This window comes from Bos indicus, chromosome 19 (genome assembly GCF_029378745.1).
Source record: "Bos indicus isolate NIAB-ARS_2022 breed Sahiwal x Tharparkar chromosome 19, NIAB-ARS_B.indTharparkar_mat_pri_1.0, whole genome shotgun sequence".
NCBI lineage: Eukaryota > Metazoa > Chordata > Mammalia > Artiodactyla > Bovidae > Bos > Bos indicus.
The window spans coordinates 20658157-20680123 of NC_091778.1; the positions used below are offsets into that span (position 1 = coordinate 20658157).

General features: G+C 52.0%; 1 protein-coding gene across 3 annotated transcripts in view; it reads right to left on the minus strand.

Annotated features, from left to right (window-relative positions):
* The window catches only part of NOS2 (nitric oxide synthase 2), a 46638-nt gene that overhangs the window by 2871 nt on the left and 21800 nt on the right, over positions 1–21967 (minus strand). For all 3 annotated transcript variants that reach the window (XM_070772727.1, XM_019982493.2, XM_070772728.1), the window contains 18 exons: positions 21406–21497; positions 20323–20464; positions 20091–20230; positions 18186–18360; positions 17991–18092; positions 13337–13531; positions 12242–12324; positions 11337–11481; positions 10379–10483; positions 9186–9235; positions 8656–8830; positions 7733–7865; positions 6506–6584; positions 5316–5497; positions 3379–3542; positions 1833–2040; positions 900–987; positions 305–426 (listed from right to left, as the gene is read on the minus strand). In XM_070772727.1, the coding sequence (XP_070628828.1) occupies positions 305–426; positions 900–987; positions 1833–2040; positions 3379–3542; positions 5316–5497; positions 6506–6584; positions 7733–7865; positions 8656–8830; positions 9186–9235; positions 10379–10483; positions 11337–11481; positions 12242–12324; positions 13337–13531; positions 17991–18092; positions 18186–18360; positions 20091–20230; positions 20323–20464; positions 21406–21497 (2380 nt within the window). The remainder of the gene's footprint in view (positions 1–304; positions 427–899; positions 988–1832; positions 2041–3378; positions 3543–5315; positions 5498–6505; positions 6585–7732; positions 7866–8655; positions 8831–9185; positions 9236–10378; positions 10484–11336; positions 11482–12241; positions 12325–13336; positions 13532–17990; positions 18093–18185; positions 18361–20090; positions 20231–20322; positions 20465–21405; positions 21498–21967) is intronic.

Here is a 21967-nt window from a genome sequence, read left to right on the forward strand (position 1 = left end):
AGAGCAGGTTGCAGTTACCAGGGTGGCCAGCAGAGGGCAGGCGGATCATGCTGCAAGGCTGGCTGAGCTGGGCACCCAACTGGAATCCCATTTCACCACCACATCCTATCTAAAATAGTACTGTCCCTATTTTACAGATGAGGAAACTGAGGCCCAGGGCATTCATATCATTTTTCCACACATGCTGAGGTAAACTTGGGAGAGGGGCCAGGAAATGTCTGTGGGATGGTTACAGTTACAGTTTTACTCCCAGGCAGGCGCTGGGCACCACCCCTCCCCATCCCCGGGAACCTTCCGGTTATACCTTTGTGCTCAGCCTCATGGAGCCGCTGCTGCCAGAAACTGCGGAAGGGGGCGATGCCCGTGCCGGGCCCAATGAGGATGCAAGGACGGGAGCGGTCCTCGGGAAGCTGGAAGCCGCTGGCACTGAGGGGACAGAAGGAAAGAGGTCCTGTCCTCAGAGACTCTGGGTCCGATGCATGCACACAGGACAGGGGCACGGGAACTGAGGTGTGGTGGAGGCAGCAGTGTTGAGGGGCAGGGGGTTGCAGTGGAGACAACGAGCTCAAATTTGATTTCCCAAGTCGAGTAGGCTATTTCATGTCCCCCATCCAGGTGAACTACATTCACCATCACCTCACCCTGGGGTCCTTTGGGAAAAAGGCTGAGCCTCGTTTTCTGAGCCCACCACTGCTGTCAACCTCCCTGCTAGAGACCTGGCTGTGCTCTATCGCTAGGGGAGATACCCAGTGTGAGGAGACACCCAGTGTGATGACCCCAGTGCCTTCTTTATAGGCCAATAGACCCCAAGTGGCATCTAAACCCCAGAAGCCTCCCTTTCAACCCAGTATTCCCCGGGGCCCGTGGTCCCACAATAGACACAGTGGAGGAGTGCCTACCTTCGCACAAAGCAGGGCACCGGGTCTTGGGGCTTCAAGCTGCTGAGCCACGTGCTGCAGACACCATGGTGCAGGGGACCTTGGCCATCTGCAAGGACAGCACAAACTGACCAACGTGGTCCCCGCCACCCGTGCATGAACGCTTTCAGTGGCTCCTCCCTGAACTGCCCGCTCAGGCGCTCAACAGGGTTTAATCAGAGGGCTGCTTTTCCTCCCGGTTCTGAGCTCTACTCTCTATGTGCCCAGAGTTGGCAAAAGCTGAAAGGGACTCAGAGCGGGCAAGGCTATCTCACTGCAGAAGCTGAGTCTCAGAGAGGGAAGGTGACTTGTACAAGGCCCCTCAGGTAACGGTAGAATCAGGTCACAACTCAGCTTTCCTAACTCCTACTCCAGTGCTCCTACCAAGAAGTCCTGTTGGTTTCCCTCAGGGTGGAATCCTGCTTTCACAGGATGTGCACCTGCCTCCCCTCCCCAAGGACTGAGCCCTGGCCTCTTCAGATGTTCTTTGAGTGAAAGTCGCTCAGTCACGTTTGACTCTTTGCAACCCCATGGACTGTAATTGTAACCTGCAAGGCTCCTTTGTCCATGGAATTCTCCAGGCAAGAATACTGGAGTGGGTAGCCATTGCCTTTTCCAGAGGATCTTTCCAACCCAGGGATGGAACCCAGGTCTCCTGCAAATGTTCTTTAGCAGAGCAAAGAGGGTCTCTGCCTGGTTTTCAGAAACCATGTGAATGTGCTTCTCAGGTCACATCTACAAAGACGTTAGCTTGGTGCCCAGTTCATAGTGATCTCTCCCATACTCCTCCCACTGCTGTTAACAGGGCTGGAAGATGGGTGTGTAATGATGAGGAGATCAAAGCTCAGAGGTGCTGAATGGCTGTCCAGTAAGTAGCAGACTTGGGCTGCTCCGCAGTCACTGCCCCAGCCTCACCTCGGGTGCGGTACGTGAGCACGGCCACAGTGAGGTGGATCTCCGTGGGTGTGAGGTCCCTGGAGGAGCTGATGGAGTAGTACCGGGGCTTCAGAATAGGGAGCTGGGAGAGCAGGAAGCTGGCAGACACCCGCAGGGACGGGAACTCCTCCAGCACCTCCAGAAATGTGGGGCTGTTGGTGAACTTCCACTTGTTGTAATCTGAGGGCTGAAAGCCAAGGACAATGTGAGTGTCTCTGGGAGCTTGCTCCACACGGAGGGAAGAGGCTGTCACAATTCAGTATTCATTCATTCACTCACTCATTCATTCCCACAGCAACTATTTCAAAGAACTGGGCGCTGTCCGTGGTGCTGAAAACACTAAGCTGGAGAGGAGTAGCATTTCTCTAACCTGTGTGCTTAGAACCTTACTGTCAACAACTGGTGGGCAGCAGTCAAATATTTATTATAACCTAATTTGGGGGAGTGTTTTGGAATCATACGTGGGCAGCAGTCAAATTTTTATCATAACCTAATTTAGGGGAGAGCTTTGGAATCATATCCTGGAGAAAGAAATGGCAACCCACTCCAGTATTCTTGCCTGGAGAACTCCATAGACAGAGGAGCCTGGCAGGCTACAGTCCACTGAGTCACAAAGAGTAGGACACGACTGAGTGACTAACATACAGACCTGGGTTCAAACCTTGCCTGAAGGCTCTTACTATTTGTGGGATCTTGTCCCCATTACTTAACCTTTGTGGAGTGAGGGCAGCATCACTGCCTCGTGGGGATGTTGTGAGAATTAAGTAAGAAAATGTGCACCGAGTTAGTGTAGTGCAGCCACAGGAGAATGGCAGTGGAGGTGACTGGAATCAAGATAATTAGAGATAATGGTGATGGTAATAATGGTATCCAGTGCCTTTGCAAAGGGCTTCCCTGGCAGCTCAGATGGTAAAGAATCCATCTGCAATGCAGGAGACCCCAGTTTGATTCCTGGGTCAGGAAGATCCGCTGGAGAAGGGATAGACTACCCATTCCAGTATTCTTTGGGCTTCCCTTGTGGCTTAGCTGGTAAAGAATCCACCTGCAAAATGCGGGAGACCTGAGTTCGATCCCTGGGTTGGAAGTGCCTTTGCAAAGACTTGGGCCTAGAAAGTTTCCTGTGAGTTAATGCATTCTTTCATTCATTTATTAATTCAACTACTACACATCTGTCACTATGTCCATTCATCCACACCATCTATCCTCCAACACTTCCTGAGTTCCAGGCTTCTTCCAGGTGTGGGGAATACAAGAGAGAATGGTTCTCCTTTTCTAGCTAATTTCTGAGGAAGGGCACTTAGGTTGCATCCTGCAGACATTCAAAAAACTCAGTTCACTCAATGCAACTAACTATGTCCTAGAAATGGGATGGAAGAGGATGCCTGACTTCCTACCAGCCTTTGACAAGTTACGCTTTGGGAAGTTGGGGTGGATTCCTCTTGAAGCTTAAAAACCAGCTCTAGGCTCAGGCTCCCTCTGACTCTGGGACCCTGCCCCAGCCTCGCCCACCAGCCCCGACCTTCACCTGGCATAGGGTCTCCAGCCTCTGCTTCTCAGCCTCTTCTGTGGCCAGCTGGGCCAGCTTTCGGAGCAGCAGCTGGGTTGGCGGGGTGGTGATGTCCAGGAAATAGGTGAGAGCCTGGCTGAGTGAGCAAGGTGGCAGCCGCTTATCCTTGACCCAATAGCTGCCTGAAGCGGGAAGAAAGGAGACAGGATAGGAAAGAGGCCCCGTTTAGGTTTCCCAAAGAGTGATAAGGCATCTGGGACAGACATCCTCCACTCTCCAGCTCCAGGGGAGAGAAGACACTGAAATTCTGGTTCCAGGAACAGCAAAAGGGCTCACGTGCCCAACTCAAGTGCAGGAGGATGCTGCTCAGAGATAGGACTGCTAGAAAAGGCTGATCAATAGTCCCCTGAAGGGCACCCAAGTGGACACAATCCTGCAAAACTAACCAGGCACCAGAGTCCAGTCCCTCTCTGGCATGGACTTGAACTTCAGCAGTACACACACAGGTGAACCACAGACTCACAGTGACTAAATTCACCAAAGACTGGTGTACACCCTAGAGGTAGAAGAGTTGTTCATTTAGAGAAAAGCCTTCTTCTATCCTGTGGTGGCTACTTCTGTTATTATTATAATAGTAATTATTATGACTATTCTTGCATATCTGCCCCCTGTACTAAGTAATAGGTTTTCTGAGGGCAGACACGAAGTCTCATTCATTTTAGCACAGGTATATAGCCCAGGTGGGGGCTTCCCTGGTGGCTCAAATAATAAGGAATCTGCCTGCAACGCAGGAGACATGGGCTCGATCCTTGGGTCGGGAAAATCCTCTGGAGGAGGATATGGCAACCCACTCCAGTATTCTTGCCTGGAAAATCCCATGGACAAAGGAGCCTGGTGGGCTACAGTCCATAGGGTCACAAAAAGTCAGACATGACTGAAGTGACTTAGCACATACACACACAAGCCCAGGATATAGATGTTTTGTAGCCTGGTATACAAAATGGCAACCCACTCCAGTGTTCTTGCCTGGAGAATCCCAGGGATGGGGGAGCCTGGTGGGCTGCCCTCTATGGGGTTGCACAGAGTCGGACACGACTGAAGCGACTTAGCAGCAGTTAGCATACAGATAGTATTGGGCTTCCCTGGTAGCTCAGAGGGTAAAGCATCTGCCTGCAATGCGGGAGACCTGGGTTCAATCCCTGGGTCAGGAAGATCCCCTGGAGAACAGAATGGCAACCCACTCCAGTATTCTTGCCTGGAAAATCCAATGGACAGAGGAGCCTGGACGGAGGAGCCTGGTAGGCTACAGTCCATGGGGTTGCAGAGAGTCAAACACAACTGATGAGCAACTTCATTTTTTTTCTTTCTTTCTTTCTATACAGATGGTGGTGGTGATAGTTTAGTTGCTAAGTTGCGTCTGACTCTTGCAACCTGATGGACTGCACCCCACCAGGTTCCTCTGTTCCATGGGATTTCTCAGGCAAGAATACTGGAGTGGATTGCCACTTCCTTCTCCAGGGGATCTTCCTGACCCAGGGGTTGAACCTGCGTCTCCTGCATTGCAGGCAGATTCTTTACTGCTGAGCCACCTGGGAAGCCCCTGGTATGTAGGTATGAGAGGTTAAAATTTCGATGGAAAAATGAATCAATAAACAGAAATGGCCAGTTAAGGAAATGAATGAAGGGGAAAGACAGCCCAGCCTCTGGTGTTGGGCAAATAGTTCAAGGAAGAATCCCTTCTTGCTGGAACTATTATAGTCCAGAATATATAGCCCAGAATAAATAGTCCAGAACTATTTGCAAGGCTACTTTGGGGCAGGCTTCAGGAGCCCCCTACTCAGCCAGAAGGACAAGACTAGATGAGTGTTTGCATCCTAACCCATCAGTGGGACTGGCGGGGGGTGGTGGGAGGATGCTGAGGTCGCCTCAGCCAAGCTCCCCTGCATAAGGCTCACCATTCTCACAGAGGGTCTCCAGGCGCACAGGCTGGTGCGGGGCAGGGCCATCCACCACTCGCTCAAGGATGCCTTGAACCAGGGCCGGCTGGTTGCATGGGAAAACTCCGAGGTGCTCTCCCGGCAGGTAGCTTGGAGCTTGGCTGCCCTCACAGGAGAGTTCCACCAGGAGGGTGGTGCGGCTGGAGAAGGAAAAAGAAGCCTCTGATGACGCCACCAGGATTTCCTCCCATGCTCCCTGATGGGTGGGCCAGCTTCCCCAGGAAACATGCCCTCCTTTCGTGTTCCTGCCTGGTTCCATGAACACAGGTTGCCGGCATCCCAGGGCTGGGGTGCTCAAGAGGGCCGGGGGCTGATGGGGACCATGGCTTCTCCGTGGGGAGAGGGTGGGCAGTACCCCTCCCATGCCACCCTCCACGAGAGCTTGGCCACAGACTCTGCCTAAAGAAAGCATGTCACTGGGAGATACGTGGGCATTGGGACAAAGCTTTACTAGTGTCAGCACAAATCTGGTTCTTCTTAGAACACAGCCCAGTTTTGCTACTCAATGTAAGGACAGCACAGATGAACCTCTGGAGAACCGACAACACTGGCTGCCCGGCAGGGAAAAGTCCTGCCCTGTCAAAACTTCTGAAAGTTCTTAAGAGCCAAAGGGTTTGAATTTCTCTTGCCCTCGTTTTTTTGGTGAAATAGTTAAATCACAAAGGACAGGAAGTGAAGCAGGTGCCCGATTCCCAAGCTGGAAAACTGGCCCATGGTTAGTGGAGACCTGATGTGAAGGTGCTGGTGGCCACAGGGGTGAGCAGTTTAGCTGGTCCTACCAATAGCACCGTAGCTAAGGCCAGCGGACACTTTTGTTTTCTTCTTTCAAAGACTGACTTACTTTGGTCTTCCCTTGATTAAAATAAAATCTGTGGGGACCTCCCTGATGGTCCAGTGGTAAAGAATACGCCTGCCAACACAGAGGGTGTGGATTCGATCCCTGGAAGATCCTATATGCCTCGGAGCATCTAAGCCCATGCGCTGCAACTATCAAAGCCTGTGCACCTTAGAGCCTCTGCACCACCTGGGCTCTGAAACTAGAGAGTAGCCCCCGCAGACCGCAACTAGAGAAAGCTAGCGCTGCCAAAAATAAATGAATAAGTCAAATCTGTGGAATTTCACCCCGGAAGTCCTGTCTTCTGCTCTACCTGGATTTCGGACTCTGCAGATTCTGCTGCGATTTGAGCCTCATGGTGAACACATGCTTGGCGTGCATACTGCTCAGGGCTGTGGAATAGAGAAACAGTGAAGTGGCGACGTGGCTCGTAAGTGCTGGCAGGGCAGGCTCCACGCGCTGAGTCAGCTACACCCGACATTCCCCTGGGTGTCTCACAGTGACGGTGCTGGGATTTTCCTTCCCTGCCTTTTTTTCCCACTATGTTTCTCAATCACAAATAAAGACCCTTGTTCTGACAGAAGGTGCTTGTGCTGCTGCCAGGTGCTGGGAAATGCAATTTAGATGCCCCCAGTATGGGGATTTCTATAGCATCCCATGGCTTGGGATCCACAGGAGAGCATAGATGAAGCTGAGGATATACATGCAGAAACCTTCAGGACCATTGTAGTTGTGGTACAAGACAAGAGAAATCATGGGAGCACAGCATTGATAGGGGCCATCCAGAGTTCCCAGGCCACAGCCTGGAACTGCCTCTGCAAAATGTCCTTTATAACACCTGGATGCCACTGGAGTTGGAAGGCTGGGGCCCAAATCCCAGCTTGGCCTCGTACTAGCAACTTGTCGTACCTCCCTGAACTTCAGTTTCTCTGTCTGAGCTTTCCACTTGGGCTGAGTGTCAGAGATCACTTAGAGCAGGTGGACAAAGAGCCCAGCACAGTGTCTGGCACACGGGAGCACCCTTCTCTTTCCATCACCCTCCCATAGTTTCCTTCTGAATACCCTTCCTCAGAGACCAGACAAGCCCTGGGTCTTACATCCCTACAGATTCTTGGACCCAATAAGAGAGAGACGCCTGGTAGCCCTAGACTAGCTGCCTCCGTTCAGAGGGTCCTAGTGGTCTCCTTGGGTTTCCCAGGCAGCACAGTGGTAAAGAATCCATCTACCAATGCAGGAGACACAAGAGACCTGGGTTCGATCCCTGGGTCGGGAAGATCCCCCAGAGGAGGGCATGGTAACCCATTTCAGTATTCTTGCCTGGAGAATCCCATGGAAAGAAGGTCTGGGCAGGCTATAGTCCAGGGGGTTGCAAAGTCAGACATGACTGAGCAACTAACACACACATGCAGATACACACACACACACACACACACACACACACACACACAGAGTGTTCTCCTTGACCATAGGCTCAGGACTCAGACATGCCCACCCCAGCAGGAAGGGCAAACAAGCTCCGTGTGGTGCAGGGAAGCAGTACCTTTGTTGAGGTCCAGAGGCTCTGAGTCCTGCACGAGCCTGTAGTGCTGCGGGTCCCAGGTCACATTGGAAGTGTAGAGCTTGGGGATCTCAATGTGGTGCTTGCCGCTGACATCGAATGTCTCACAGGCCGCCTGGACGAAGATGGAACAGACCAGTGTTAATGACCATTCCTGTCAGCAGCAGCAGCATCACCACCCCTGGGGCTACCATGTTCCTTACAACTGAGCTAAGTGCTTTAATTACTAAGGACACTTATCTGGTAGGGCTATTATGAAGACTGCATAAAGTGGCTGGTCCTAGCATGGAGTAGGTGTTGCTGCTATTATGAATATTAATAGTAACGACAGCATCTCCTTTTATCTGCATGCCCACACCATGAGACAGGTTTGATTTCTCCCATTTTCCTGATGTGGAATCATGTGGAGGAGACCTGGGCTTGGGAATCATGCCAGCCTGTCTCAAGCTGGTGCTCATAAGCCCCGCTGCAGGGTGAAAGACTTCGCTTCAGTGAGTTTTCTCAGTCAGTGGGGTCAAGCCGGAGGCCCTAAAGACCTGCTGAGATAGCCCTGTCTCCAAGTTCTCTGTAGCTGGGACACTGAAACAGGACAAGGATGTCAGGAAGTGACCTGGATAATCAGAGGGGGTAAAGATCTTAAACCATAGCTCCCCAAGGGCAGGGAAGCATCTTATCCACCTTCTCCCACCTGGGGGACACATATCTCAGTGGAGCTCTTCTGGGGGCTGTTGGGGTGCAGCAGTGACCTGAGTCCTCCAACCTGCGACCCTGCCCACACTGGGACCATGCCTACAGGGCGCAATAGGGGTGATGACCCCCAGGATGCCTGGCACAGGTGTCTGGGGCACAAGCACACCACAGCCTCCCTGCCCATGTGGCGGGGCAGCTCCCAGCTGTGAACCGACCTTGAAGGTTTGCACGGCCCAGCTGCGAAAGGCCTCCTCCTGCCCGCTGAGTTCGTCCCCTTCCCCGGTTGGGGCAAGCTGAGAAGCCCCCAGCTGGGACAACTTCTGGTCAATGTCATGAGCAAAAGCGCAGAACTGAGGGTACATGCTGGAGCCAAGGCCAAACACGGCGTACCTGCCGGAGGAGGACACGCATGGAGCCTGGGTGAGCCGACCCACCACCTGCCCCAGAGCCAACAAGCCATAGGCCAGCCCCCGGACACGTTCATGCCAGCTGGGCAAGGATCACCAGGGCACGCGTCCCCTTCCTGTCTTCCCTGACTGCCGAACGTTGTCATCAACTCCCAAGACCAACCCCACCCCTGGCCTGCAGACCCAAGAAAGGTACTTGGTTTTCCTGCTTTGACCCATGACATCCCTGAGGACAGGCTCTCTTTGGGCCTGGACGTCCCAGAGAAATCCCCGTCTTGTACATCCCCAGCTCCATCGTCAGATGGAACCCAGAGTCTGGGAGCGGGGAAGGGCGTTACCGGAACGTGTTGGTGAGTTCTTTCAGCATCAAGAGGGACTTCTTCAGTTTCTAGAAAGAGAATAATAGAAGTCTCAGGACACGATTAATGAGAGCACTGCTTTCCTAGTCATCCAGTGGCTCATTTGAAAACTGGCCAGATCTGGCAGGACAAAGTCCAAGATCCTCACGTGGAAATTGGTTTATGTGGACCACCTGGCTGGGACTCGGGGACAATTTCAGCCTCAGCAACTCATGGGGGCCTGACCTTTGATGGGGGACCCAGGAGAGCCCAGCCCTGGCTGGGGCGGGGGACGGTTGCTGTCTAATAGCAGGGTATCTCTAAAGGGTCTCCTGATGGGACCTGAGCCTTTCTTCTTGTCAGATTGACAATTGGTCCCATATTCTCTGAAATAACCCTGATTTCCCAGAAACTTAAGATAACTCCCCAGGTGGTGCAGTAGTAAAGAACCTGCCTGCAATGCGGGAGACCTGGGTTTGACCCCTGGGCCAGGAAGGGAATGCTTACCCACTCCAGTATTCCTGCCTGGAGAATCCCATGGACAAGGAGCCTGGCAGGCTATAGTCCATCGGGGTCGCACTCACTCACACATGACTGAGCAACTAACATTTTCACTTTCTTTTGTTTTTTTCCAAGATAACTTCAGATGGAAAATAGTATCAAATCACATGGTGGGAAAATATTCTTTTTTCTATAATTTTTAAATAGTTACTCCTGTTTCAATTATTTTATTTTCTTGTCCTGAACACTAGGGGAAAATCTCAGATCACTGCCAATGGAGACTTAACACTTCTCTAATACTCGCTTATTACTCTTTTTGAAGAACAAAGCAAGCCATGATTAGGCAACAGTATCTGGCTAAAATTCAATAACTGACTTTCATTGGATTTACGTGGGACCACTCTTTGCTGGCTTTCTATTTGTGAGACTGATATAAAGTTTCCTCTAAAAATGAATTGTTGAATTTAAAAAGGCAGGTCAATTTACTGAAATATATTAAGCACGTCATAGGCTTGGAGGCTCGAGTATGCACCAGTAATTACCAAGGAGGAAGGCTGATGGCTAACGTTAGGGCAACCCAGAGTGATCGGAGCTCTCACTTCCAAATGCCCTCCTTAGGACATGCTAAGTCCCCATGTCCTTTCCTTGGTCCTTCGGGCCCTTACCAGCCTCCAGACCCCTGGGCCACCCACCTCTCCGTTGCCAGGGGAGTCTCCATTGCCAAAAGTGCTGGTCACCACCAGCAGCAGCTGCTCCTCCTCCAGATGGCTCAGCTGGTACTGATCCATGCAGAGAACCTGCAGAGCACCCAGGGTGGACGTCAGCCCTCGCTTCCCAGGCTGACTCCCTCCACGCCCTCCCCAGGCATCCAGGGCTTGGGTCCCTGTCATCAGCTCTGTCCCCCGGGGCCTGGCACGGAGGAGGTAAGTACTTAACAAGTCCCTGCCAACCGAACCTATTTGCACACAGCATCTTCGGTTCTTTGATTCTCCCACAGCTAGCACATCAGCCAGCCCTGGGGGGTCTGCCTCCAAAACACTTCATGTCCCACATCACGTCTTACCACTTCCACCGCTATTTCGGATTCTGAGAATGCGGACATATTTTTCACAAAACAGGATGAGTGGGTTACAAAATTGCTCAACTCCTTTGGCATCTTGGGAACACAAATGCTTTGCCTGAAGCTAATCTCAGGTGAAATACGTCAGGGCCTCAGGTTTCTACCCAGGCCAGCCTGACCCGGGATGCCTTCAGTGACTTCAGTGACAGAGGCTCAAATCCAACACCGCTAGAGGGAATGAGTCACCCTTCGAGGTTTCGTTTTATTTCTCTGCCTCTTATCCATTCTCTGCGTCCTTTGCCTTTAGCCCCACACCCCGTATAGGAGGTACTCTGTAAATGTGAATAAAATTCCTCTGGGACAAGCTCGTGTATCTGGAGACTTGGCATCATTAGGAACATGTTTCTCAAATTGTGTTTCCTGGAACACTATGAAAAGCTTACCTACTGGGAAGTTGGGAATCCTGGGACACATATCTCTCTTTCTATTACAGAGTTGCAAAGTACGTCCTGAGGCTCAGGGCTATCTGGGAGCAGAGCAACCACTGTAACTGGTCCCAGACTGCCCCACACACAGGCTGAGGCGGCTACCTTGGGGTTGAAGGCACAGCTGAACAAAGCCCCCAGGTCCTGGGCCAGCGTTTCCGATCTCCCCGTCTCTGTTGCAAAGAGGATCGTGGCTCTGACCCGGGATGCCATGGCCTTATGCATCAGCACCGAGGCGAAGAACACGGCTCTGTGGGGACAGACAGAGTAGGTGCCAAGTCAGCCTTCCAAAAAGGAAGACGGGGGCCCTGCACTTAAAGCAGGGCAGGTTGAGGGAAAAGAATCCAGGTTTCTTACCAGCTATGGACCTTGTCTCACTCCCCTCCCCTGCTCAACCCGCCACTCAGGTCCTTTGGGAAAATAGAGGAGCGAGAATTCTGGGGCAGAGGTGGCAGGTGACCCATGGAATTGGGGTCTGCTGGCGCCTGCGGTAAAGAACCCATCTGCTAATGCAGGAGACATAATGGACACAGGTTCGATCCCTGGATCAGGAAGATCCCCTGGAGGAGGGCATGACAATCCACTCCAGTATTCCCGCCTGGAGAATTCCATGGACAGAGGAGCCTGGCGGGCTACAGTTCATAGGGTCGCAAAGAGTCAGATGCGACTGAAGTGACTTATCATGCACGCACATCTGGAAATCAAACCCTCTCTCTCTCTTTTTTTTTAAATAGTTTTAATATGCTTTTAAAAAGAGATTTTTAAAGTCTTTATTGGATTTGTCACAAGGCTGCTTCTGTTTTACGCTTTAGTGTTTGGGCCATGAGGCACGTGAGATCTTAGCACCTCCCAGCAGGGATCAAACCCACACACCCCGCAGTGGAAGCGAGAGTCCTAACCACTGGCCTGCCAGAGAAGACCCTCCAAATCATTTCTCTTTGTTCCCTGTCCTTCAAGGCCTAGAAGGAAGGGCTGCCATTCAGATGTCAACATTGACCGCTCCCACTTACTTGACCAAGACTTTGAATCGAATCTCTCTTCTCTGGGGTCTCCGCCTCTCGTCCTGCCAGACGTGGGTTTTCCAGGGCTCCACCTTCAGAAAAGAGGCCAGTTATGTGGGCAAGACAGACCCTGGCTTGGCTCTGGCGTGGAGAGACAGAGGGCCCTTTGTGCCCCTCGTAAGTTGGGGGTGGGGGTGGGGAGGCAAGCCACAGAGGGAAGGGCTGCGTCTGTCTGTCTCCCTCAAACTTGAAGCTCCTGTCTGGCACAGATCAGCTGATTTTCATTCAACTGTCCCCCTGGAAAGAGGGGCCACATGTCTCTTTCCTTTTGATGTCTCATCACTAGGAAGCCTATATAGACTGCATATAATGCATAGTCTGACCTGGGATGCTGTTGGGAGTAGAAGGAGGTGCTGTGACAACAGGCCCACAGTGTCCTGGGCAGTCAGTCACCCTCCTTCTCACCTTTAGAGCAAGGAAGCTCCTCCCTAAATCTAACCAAGGTCCTTTTGGATAAAAAAAAAAAAAAAAAGGAAAAAAAGAGCCTGTTTCACTGGGTGGCAGTTCCTGAGTGCACTCTGGGTAGGGCACTGGGGTGAGCTGTCCGTGCACTGGCTCACAGGATTCTTGACCACCTCTGCCATCATGGAGCTGATAGCCTTCTTTTCAGAGATGAGAAAATCAGGGCTTAGATGGGTGCGATGACCCACCCGAGATCACACAGCTAGGAAGTGGGAGAATCACCCCAGATGTATGTGACTGGGAGCCAGGCTCCTCACCACGGTGCTCTGTGACTGTCTACGCCCCTCCCAGGCAGGCGGGCACAAGGGGCGTGTGGAGCACTGGGCTACTAAAGGGACAATGAAAGGTGTTTCCTTCAGCCTCACCTCTGTGGAAATGGACAAAAGCATCCTTGAGTGAAGCCCAGAAAGCATTAAATATATGCCTCTGTGTCCCTGATTCTTCCCTGTATGTCCTGCACTAGTGAGCACACACATGCACACTCAAACACACACACACACACACACGCGCGCGTGTGCAGATACACAGTCTGTCTCCACCCCTGAGCTCCCAAGAGAGAGTAGAGGAAGCCCCCTCTTTTACCTGGTAGTAGTAGAAAGGGGACAGGACGTAATTTAACATCTCCTGGTGGAACACGGGGGTGATGCTTCCAGAGATCGGGGGGACCAGCCAAATCCAGTCAGCTGGGCAGCCCCCTCGGGAGCGGTACTCATTCTGCATGTACTTCATGAAGGACTCTGCAGCGGAGTGGTGGTCCATGATGGTCACGTTCTGCTTCTAAATCGGAAGGCGGCAAGAAGGCAAGTTGATGAGAGGAGTAAGGAGAGTGGCCAGTGAGCTACAGGGCTCCCGGATGGACTATGGGAGGGCCTGGCAATCTGTAAAAAGGGAATGCAATCCCCTGGGCCCATTCTCACTGATGAAAATAAATACCCAAATGCAAGGTACAGCCAGAGCCTCTGAGGAGCCCAAGCAGGCACAATAGCCGTGGTCAGCCCTCAGATCACAGGCTGCCGCCCTTGGCGCTCCAAGGGCGGTGTCCAGCTTCTCAGGCCATGCTCACACTCTCCCCAAACTCCCAGAAAATGGCTCCCTGGATGCTGTTGAATCAAAGCACAGTGCCTTTTTTGTCACTTGTTGGCAGAGAGTTCCAGGAATCACCTCCCAAAGGAGTGGCTGTCTCAGCTAAGAAGGAACTAGACATCTCTGAGGAGGGCTGAAGCCCTGGGGGAACTACAGAGTATGGAAGACAAATTACCACTGTGTCTTATTATCACCATGGCATGTCCCATGTCTTAAAATTAGAATCCAAGGGGCCTGAGCCTTCCTGGAATGATCCAGTAAGAGCAGCCACGTTGTCTGGAGCAACTCATGCAGTCAAGAGACATTTGTTTCATGGAGTAGTTCAAACCTTGGGCTCTCATTAGCTCTGTGACCTTGAGCTATTAGTTCCTTAACCTCAGTTTCCTCGTCTGTAAAATGGGGATGGTAACAGTTGGTACATCATCATGTTGTTGAAAGGATGCAATAAATACGGGATGTGCCTGGGGCTCCAATCACTAAGAATCTGCCTGCAAGGGGGAACACGGGTTCAGTCCCTAGTCTGGGAAGTAAGATCCCACCTGCCACGGGGCAGCTAAGCCCATGCACTGCAACTACTGAGCCCATGTGCCCTAGAGCCTGTGCTCGGAAACAAGAGACGCTACCATAATGAGAAGCCCACGCACAGCAAGCAGGGAGTAGCCTCTACTCGCTGCAACCGGATGAAAGCCTGTGCACAACAACGAAGACCCACCACAGCCAAAAATAATTTTTGAAAATCTTAAAATAGTTAACAAGTGAAGCATAAAACATGCTCAGTAAATGTTAGCTGCTATTATTATTTCTATCTACCAGCCACTGCATATGGAGATGGAAGACGCAGCCCCGTTTCTGCCTTAGATCATGTTCCAACTGGGGGGAGGCAGAAGGACCTCGGCCGTTTCACATGGTCTGATAGAAGCCACGACGGAGGTCGGAGCAGGTGCTGACGGAGGGCTACGTTCAGACAGGGTCCCGGAGGAGAGATGGGGGACTTTAGAGACAGCTTCTAAGAGGAGGTGAGTTCTTTAGAGAGCTTCTAAGAGGAGGTGAGTTCTTTAGAGACAAGCTTCTAAGAGGAGGTGAGTTTGGAGAGACGGGTACAAGTTAGGCAGCCGACGGGCATTGCTTGCGACCAGGCCAGGAGGCAAGAGAGGAGCCCGCTGGTGGAGGGACTAGCAGGACTAGCCACGCCTTGTAAACTTTTAAATATACAGCAACTGGGGGCTTCCCTGGCGGCTCAGACGGTAAAGGATCTGCCTGCAGAGCAGGAGACCCAGGTTTGATCCCTGGGTCGGGAAGATTCCCTGGAGAAGGGCATGGCAACCCACTCCAGTATTCTTGCCTGGAGAATCCCATGGACAGAGGAGCCTGGTGGGCTACATACAGTCCATGGGGTGGTGAAGAGTCGGACACGACTGAGCGACTAACACTTCACTTTTCACACAGCAGCTGCTGGATGCCAGACCAGTTTTAGGCTCAGGAGCTGATGGTGATAGTGGTGAGGATGGTCGTGACAGTAATAAATAATAATAACAACAAAACTGATGATGGACTTCCCCGGTGGTCCAGTGGCTAAAACCCTGAGCTCTCAATGGGAGGCAGAGGGGACTAGGTGTGATCCCTAGTTGAGGAGCTATTAATATTTAACAGATTCTACATGCTGCAACTAAAAGATTCCTCAAGCTGCAATGTTAAAGGATCCTGCATGCTGTGATGAAGACTGAAGGTCCCGTGTGCGGCAACTAAGACCCGGTGTAGCCAATACATAAATAAAACAGAAAAAACCCACAAAACTAATGTTTTTTGAGTGTTTACTGTGGGTCAGGGAGCGCAGCTAAACAATTTGCATTGGTTTTCATTTCATTCTTACTGTAACCTAGTGAGGGAGGTACCATTATTATCTCTGTTTTACAGATGAGGAAATGAGCCCAAGTCTTTTGAAGTTGACCCCAAAGGAGGGTCATGGGGAAGTCCTGCCTGGAGACTCTCAAGCAGTGGAGGGATGTGGTCAGCAGTGGTCAGGAGACTGCTGAGGGTCAGCAGATTTTCTGGGACGTACCCACATCCTGCCAATGTCAGAGCTGATCCCAGGGTCAGGATGTGTGGTCCACAGCCTTGGGGCCTTCCCAAGCTGGGCCAGCCTCAGGATGCTCTTTCTGTCTTATCTCAGAGCTTCCCCATGCCCCCTACTCCCCACAATCAGGCACGAGCTTGACCTTTCTATAGGGTGACCAGCCCTAGGGAACACTGCATGATCATATGTATTTACTGGGTGTTTAAAGTCAGCTCCCACTACTTTCCACAAGGTCAGGGTTTCTGTCTGTTTTGTTCACTGCTCATATTCTTGCCCTGGCCTGGTGCCTGACACATGAAAAATGTACAATAAAACTTTGCTAAATGAATGAATGACTCTCAGCCCAGTGGCCGGGCTTCCAGGACATCTGCCAGCTTTGTGGAGATGATCCCAGCTTCTAAATCAATAATAGCTTCACACGTCCCATGGCTCCTTCCCACAAGGGGAGTGTTTATATGAGAGAGAGCAGCAGATGGGCCAGAGGGCTCAGTCCCACACAGAAACAAGCCTGCTGTGTGTGGTGGATGCTGCTGCCCAGATAGGGAAGCAAGAGTAACCACTGCTCGTGTGGACGTGGGCTCTAGTTCTTTCATCCAATGAATACATTTTTAGCATCTCCACGTGCCAGACACTCTTCTAGGCTCCAGGGGTAGAGCAGTGAACAAGAGAGAAAAGGTCCCTGCCCCACAGAGCCTATGTTCTAATGGGGCAAAGAAAGAAAGAAAGAAGATGGACTTCTCTGGTGGTCCAGTCGTTAAGAATCCACCTGCCAATGCAGGAGACATGGGTTCGATCCTTGATCCGGGAAGATCCCTCATGCCACAGGGCAACTAAGCCCACACACCACAACTACTGAGCCCCTGGGCTGCAAGTACTGAAGCCCACGTGCTCAAGAGCCACGCTCCACAGTAAGAGAAGCCACTGCGATGAGAAACTCACGCGCCACAACTCGAGAGCAGCCTCCGCTCGCAGCAACTAGGGAAAGCCCGTGCACAGCAACGGAGACCCAGTGCAGCCGAAAATGAACACATAAAGAAAAACAGAAAGGAAGAGATGGACTATGTCAGGATCTCATAAGGATTGTGAAGGAAAAGAAAGGGTTAAAGGAATAAGAGGATGAAGGTGGGGTGAGCGTGCCATTTTTATGGTGTCAGAGAGGGCTGCTCTGAAGAGGTGATAATTGAGACCTGGCTGAAGGGAAGGAGCTGGTCACAGGATGATTTGTGGCAAGAGTTCTAGGCAGAGGGAAAAGCAAGTGCAAAGGCCCTCGGGGGCGGGGGGGGGGACCATCCTGGTGAGTTTGAATAAAAGCCAGAATTCCAGTGTGACTGGCAGAGCTGTGGAGGATAAAAGCCTGACTGGAGGAGGTGGGAGGTGAGACTGTATTATGAGGTCTTTCAGTGGTTTGGGGGCTTCCCTGGTGGCTCAGATGGTAAAGAATCCAACTGCAATGCGGGAGACCTGGGTTCCATCCCTGGGTTGGGAAGATCCCCTGGAGGAGGGCATGGCAACCCACTCTAGTATTCTTGCCTGGGAAATCCCATGGACAGAGAAGCCTGGAGGGCTACAGTCCATGGGTCACAAGGAGTCGGACACGACTGAAGCAACTTAGCACATCACTGGTTTTGCTGTAAATGGAAGTAGAAAAACAAGGTAGTTGCTGCTTAGGGGGAGTATTTGGCTGGCTAGTTGTTTATCTCTTTGAGATGGGAATCATTACACCTTATTGGTCATCACTGGAAATGATCCAGTGGATAAGGAGACAGCTGCCATGAGAGGGGGAGGATTTTCAGGAATAAAAGTCCTTGAAAATTGGGAGAGGACAGGATTCAGTGCTCAAACGCCAGGACTGACCAGTCTTGAAAGGTAAGGAGTTGCCTGTTGCTAGAAGCATTCAAGTTTACACTAGAAGACCTGAGAGGCTTGTCTCTGTGTCCCCAGCACCTGACATAAAGGTCAACACTTGGATGCACAAATAAATGAGCAAAGCTGTAAGGGGAAAATCAAGAATGACATGAGCGTCTGCACCAGATAACCTTCTAACCAGAGCGCCTTCAAACCCACAGACAGCAGACGTGCCTGGAAACTGTGGAGCACAGCGACGTTGATCTCAACGACAGCCCGGTCCTTCCAGAGTGAGGCCACCTTGTGCGTTTCCAGGCCCATCCTTCTGCCCACTTCCTGTAGAGGCAGAGGAATGGGGGTGAGTCAGTCCCTGGGGCCCCACCCGCAGGCCCACACCTCCAGCCGGCCCAGCTGGACGGTCCTCATTACCTCCAGGATGTTGTATCGCTGGGCGTCGCAGAAGTCCCGGACTCCAACTTCTGTGCCCATGTACCACCCGTTGAAGGGGCACCCTGGGAACTCGAGGCCGCCCACCTCAAGCAGCATGTTGGCCACGGCTGGCAGGGCGTACCACTTGAGCTCCAGCTCCCGGAACCATTCGTACCTGGTAGGGAGGCAGGGCCGGTGGCAATGGAGCCTTCACTTCGGCCCACACCCACGCCCTAATAAAAGCTTCAGAAAAAGAGTCAACCAAGAAAACTCCTTTTCAAGTGCTGATCTCTAAGTTCATCCCACCTGGAGAGGTGAATTGGACATAACATGTGGCTAATTACGCATCCATTCATGAGATTATTCAAGCAAACATATTAAGCATCAAGTAAGTGGCAGGCTCTGGGCTAAATGCTGAGGACTCAACAGAACATACCAATTAAGGATCCCAGTGTCAGAAAGCCTAGGATCAAGTTCTGCCTGACTGATTACCAGCTGTGTGACCTTCAGATATTATTCAGCCTCTCTGAGCCTCAGCATCCCCACCAGCAAAGTAGAGATAAATCATGGGATTACTGTGAAGATAATAATATCCTTTACTTGTATATTCATTCACTCCAGAAATATTTATAATCGAGTACCTACTATGAGCCAGACATCTTGCTAGGTGTTGGGGATATATTGCTGAACAAGAAAGACAAGATCTCTGATTCTCAAAGACCTTACAGACTATAAATAGGTAAACAAATAAATAAATAAGAAAATAAAGACAAGGTGATGGGACTGCCCTTGTGGTCCACTGGTTAAGAATCTGTCTTGCAATGTAGGGACTCAGGTTGGATCCCTGGTTGGGGAAATAAGATAACTATGATCTCACGTGCTGAGGAGCTGCTAAGCCCAAGGGCCACAACCAGAGAGGGTCCGCTGTGCTTCCCAAGTGACGCTAATGTAAAGAACCTGTCTGCCAATGCATGAGACATAAGAGATGCGGGTTCGGTCCTTGGCTTGGGAAGACCCCTGAAGAAGGAAATGGCAATCCACTCCAGGATTCCTGCCTGGAGAATCCGATGGACTGGCAGGCTCCCATCCATAGGGTCACAAAAAGTCAGACATGACTGAAGTGACTTAGCACGCACACAGAGTCTGTATACCCCAACGAACACCTGACGCGTGCAAATAAATCAATGTATTTTTTTTAAAAAAGCACAAAGTGATATGTTAGATGAAGAGTAAGGGTTCCTACTCTAGATTGGGTATTCAGAAGAGGCTTCTCAGAACAGGTAATGGAAATACCTCGTTAACAAGAAATGAACTCTGCAAAATTCTGAAGAAAGGGCCTGTCAGGCAGAGGGAACAGCAAGTGCAAAGGCCCTGAGCTAGGACTAAGTTCAGTATATCCAGAGGATAAAAATAATAGCCCAGCCTAAAGCCTGCTACATAGTGTCAATGTATGGGGGTATTTTTGTAATTCAGCCCCGGAGCAGCGGCTGAATCCGATGAGCTCTTGAAATACTGTCACCTTATCCCGTCACCACAGTCAGGAGATGAATGGCTAAGAGAGTTGGCAGGAAGGTCAAAGAGGCCTGGGCTGTCCAGTGTGAGAATCTCAGGGCCTTTCAAGGCTTCCCTTCCCAGGGTCACCGCTTCCCAAGCTCCCAGGGCCCAGTCTACCCAAGCCATTGCTTTCCTGTCCCCTTCAGCATCTTCTCATAAGTCTGAGGCCTGACAAAGCTGCTGTACAAGGGTGATGTGGTGGACTGGGAAAGCCAGCCCTGCTGGGCATCAAGCTGCTGCTGGCTGGGCTTTGGGGGAGGAGCAGGGAGGGTCCTGAGGACTGCGATCTCTCTTTGGAAAGGAGGGGGCATGCATGTGAACTCACACTCCCAGCACCCACAGCCTGCTCACCTGGGATGTTCCATGGGCACCTCGAGAACAAGGTCAGGGGGGATTTCGAAGAGCTCTGGGTCACGGCCGTCAGCCTGCAGGACTAGAGGCAACACGTCGAAGCGGCCGTACTTGGGCTTCCAGCCCAGGTCGATGCACAGCTGGGGGCAAGACAGGCCCAGTGAGCCTGGAGACCCAGGTCCCTGGGCCACCTCTGGGCTCCGCTCTCACCCGCCAAAGCTGGGTCTGGTACCTGTGTGAACTCCACGTTGGCGGGGTCCCCTCTGATGCTGCCATCTGGCATCTGGTAGCCGGCATAGCGGATGAGCTGGGCGTTCCAGACCCGGAAGTCATGCTTCCCATCGCTCCGCTGGGGGAACACAGTGATGGCCGACCTTTCCGAAGATGAGGATGGTACTGTTTGCCACCCGGCTTCGGTGGGGGCTTCCAGCCACCACCCAGCTAACAGATCCCCCTCCCCTGCCATCTTCCCACTCCCCAGCGCTCTGCAGCCAAGCTAACTGAACCAAACCCCTGCAGCCCTGAGACGCGCCAAGCTCTCGCCAGCCTCTGTGTAGCCTGTCCACTTCCTGACATAGCTGCTCCTTCCTTCTCCCCCCTGCTCCTACCCTTTCCTCCAGACCAGCGCAGGGACCACCACCACCCCTCCAGGGAGCCCTTCCCACCCTTCAGGCTGTCCCAGCCCTTTCTGCAGATGGACCGTATTTCTCTTTTTGGCATCAAGTTAGCTGGGTGCTTGTCTAGTGCAAGGTGTAGGTTCACAGCCGGCTGGAGCCTCGGCTTAGGGTCCTGCTCACTTCCCACCCCCAAGCCTAGCCCTGTGTCAGGTCCCCATCAGGCAGACACTGAGTGTTTGCCGAACAGAAAAATAAATGAATGACCAAATGAGTTGGCCTTGATCTCCTTGGTTGGGGGAGGGAGATGGTAAGGGAGACGGTTTGGGGTGGGTATGATGAGCAGTGAGTCCCCCACCTCCAAGGGAAACACCACACTGGACCCATCAGCTGCAAAACCAATTTCTCATCCCCTCTACAAAGTGGGGACCCTAACCTCGAAGACTGAAGTTACCTCTTAAAGATCCCCCCTGTCTCCTCCAAATGGTTTCAAGTCAGAAAGAAACCAAGGAAATGGGCCACTGATGAGGCACTAGGCTCACGGAGGCGGGCTCACTGTGACGACTCCCTGAAGAAGCCAAGGTCTTTCTACTTTCTTCCTCTCTGGCCTCTCTAGGAGCTTAAACCCGCCTGCATCTCTTGGCTAAGCCTCGGGGGGCTGTGCGGGGCCCCAGCCGTAGCCTCAGGACGGGCACACGCACCTGATGTTGCCGTTGTTGGTGGCATAACGCACGTGTCTGCAGATGTGTTCGAACATTTCCTGGGCCGTGGAACAGCTCCGGGCGTCAAAGACCTGCGCACAGCCCACCCAGACCACGCCCGTCAAGGACCAGGAGGACAGAGGCCTCGGCAGGGCTGATCAGAAGCTGAGTGGGGAGGGACTGAAGGAGCGGCCCAAACCCCCTACCACCTGAACATCCTGCAGAGGCATGCACCTGCCTCCCCCCACCCCCACCCCCGCCACCTTCTTCCTTCTTCTGCTTTCCTAGGAGAGCCCAGGCCCCCCTGCCCACTTGGAAGGCCCTATCTAAACCTAACCCTCAAGAAAACCAGATTCTCAAGCACCATGATTTCCACAGCCTAGTTGCTTTAAACATTTCACACATGGCCTCCAGCACATTTCTTTACAGCCAGAGCCCGTTCTGTTGGCATTTCTCATCTGTTTTTCTGTCCAAGTATTTTCACTACTGTTGTTGTTGTTTAGTCGCTAAGTTGCATCTGACTCTTTTGTGACCCCATGGATTGTAGCCTGCCGGGATCCTC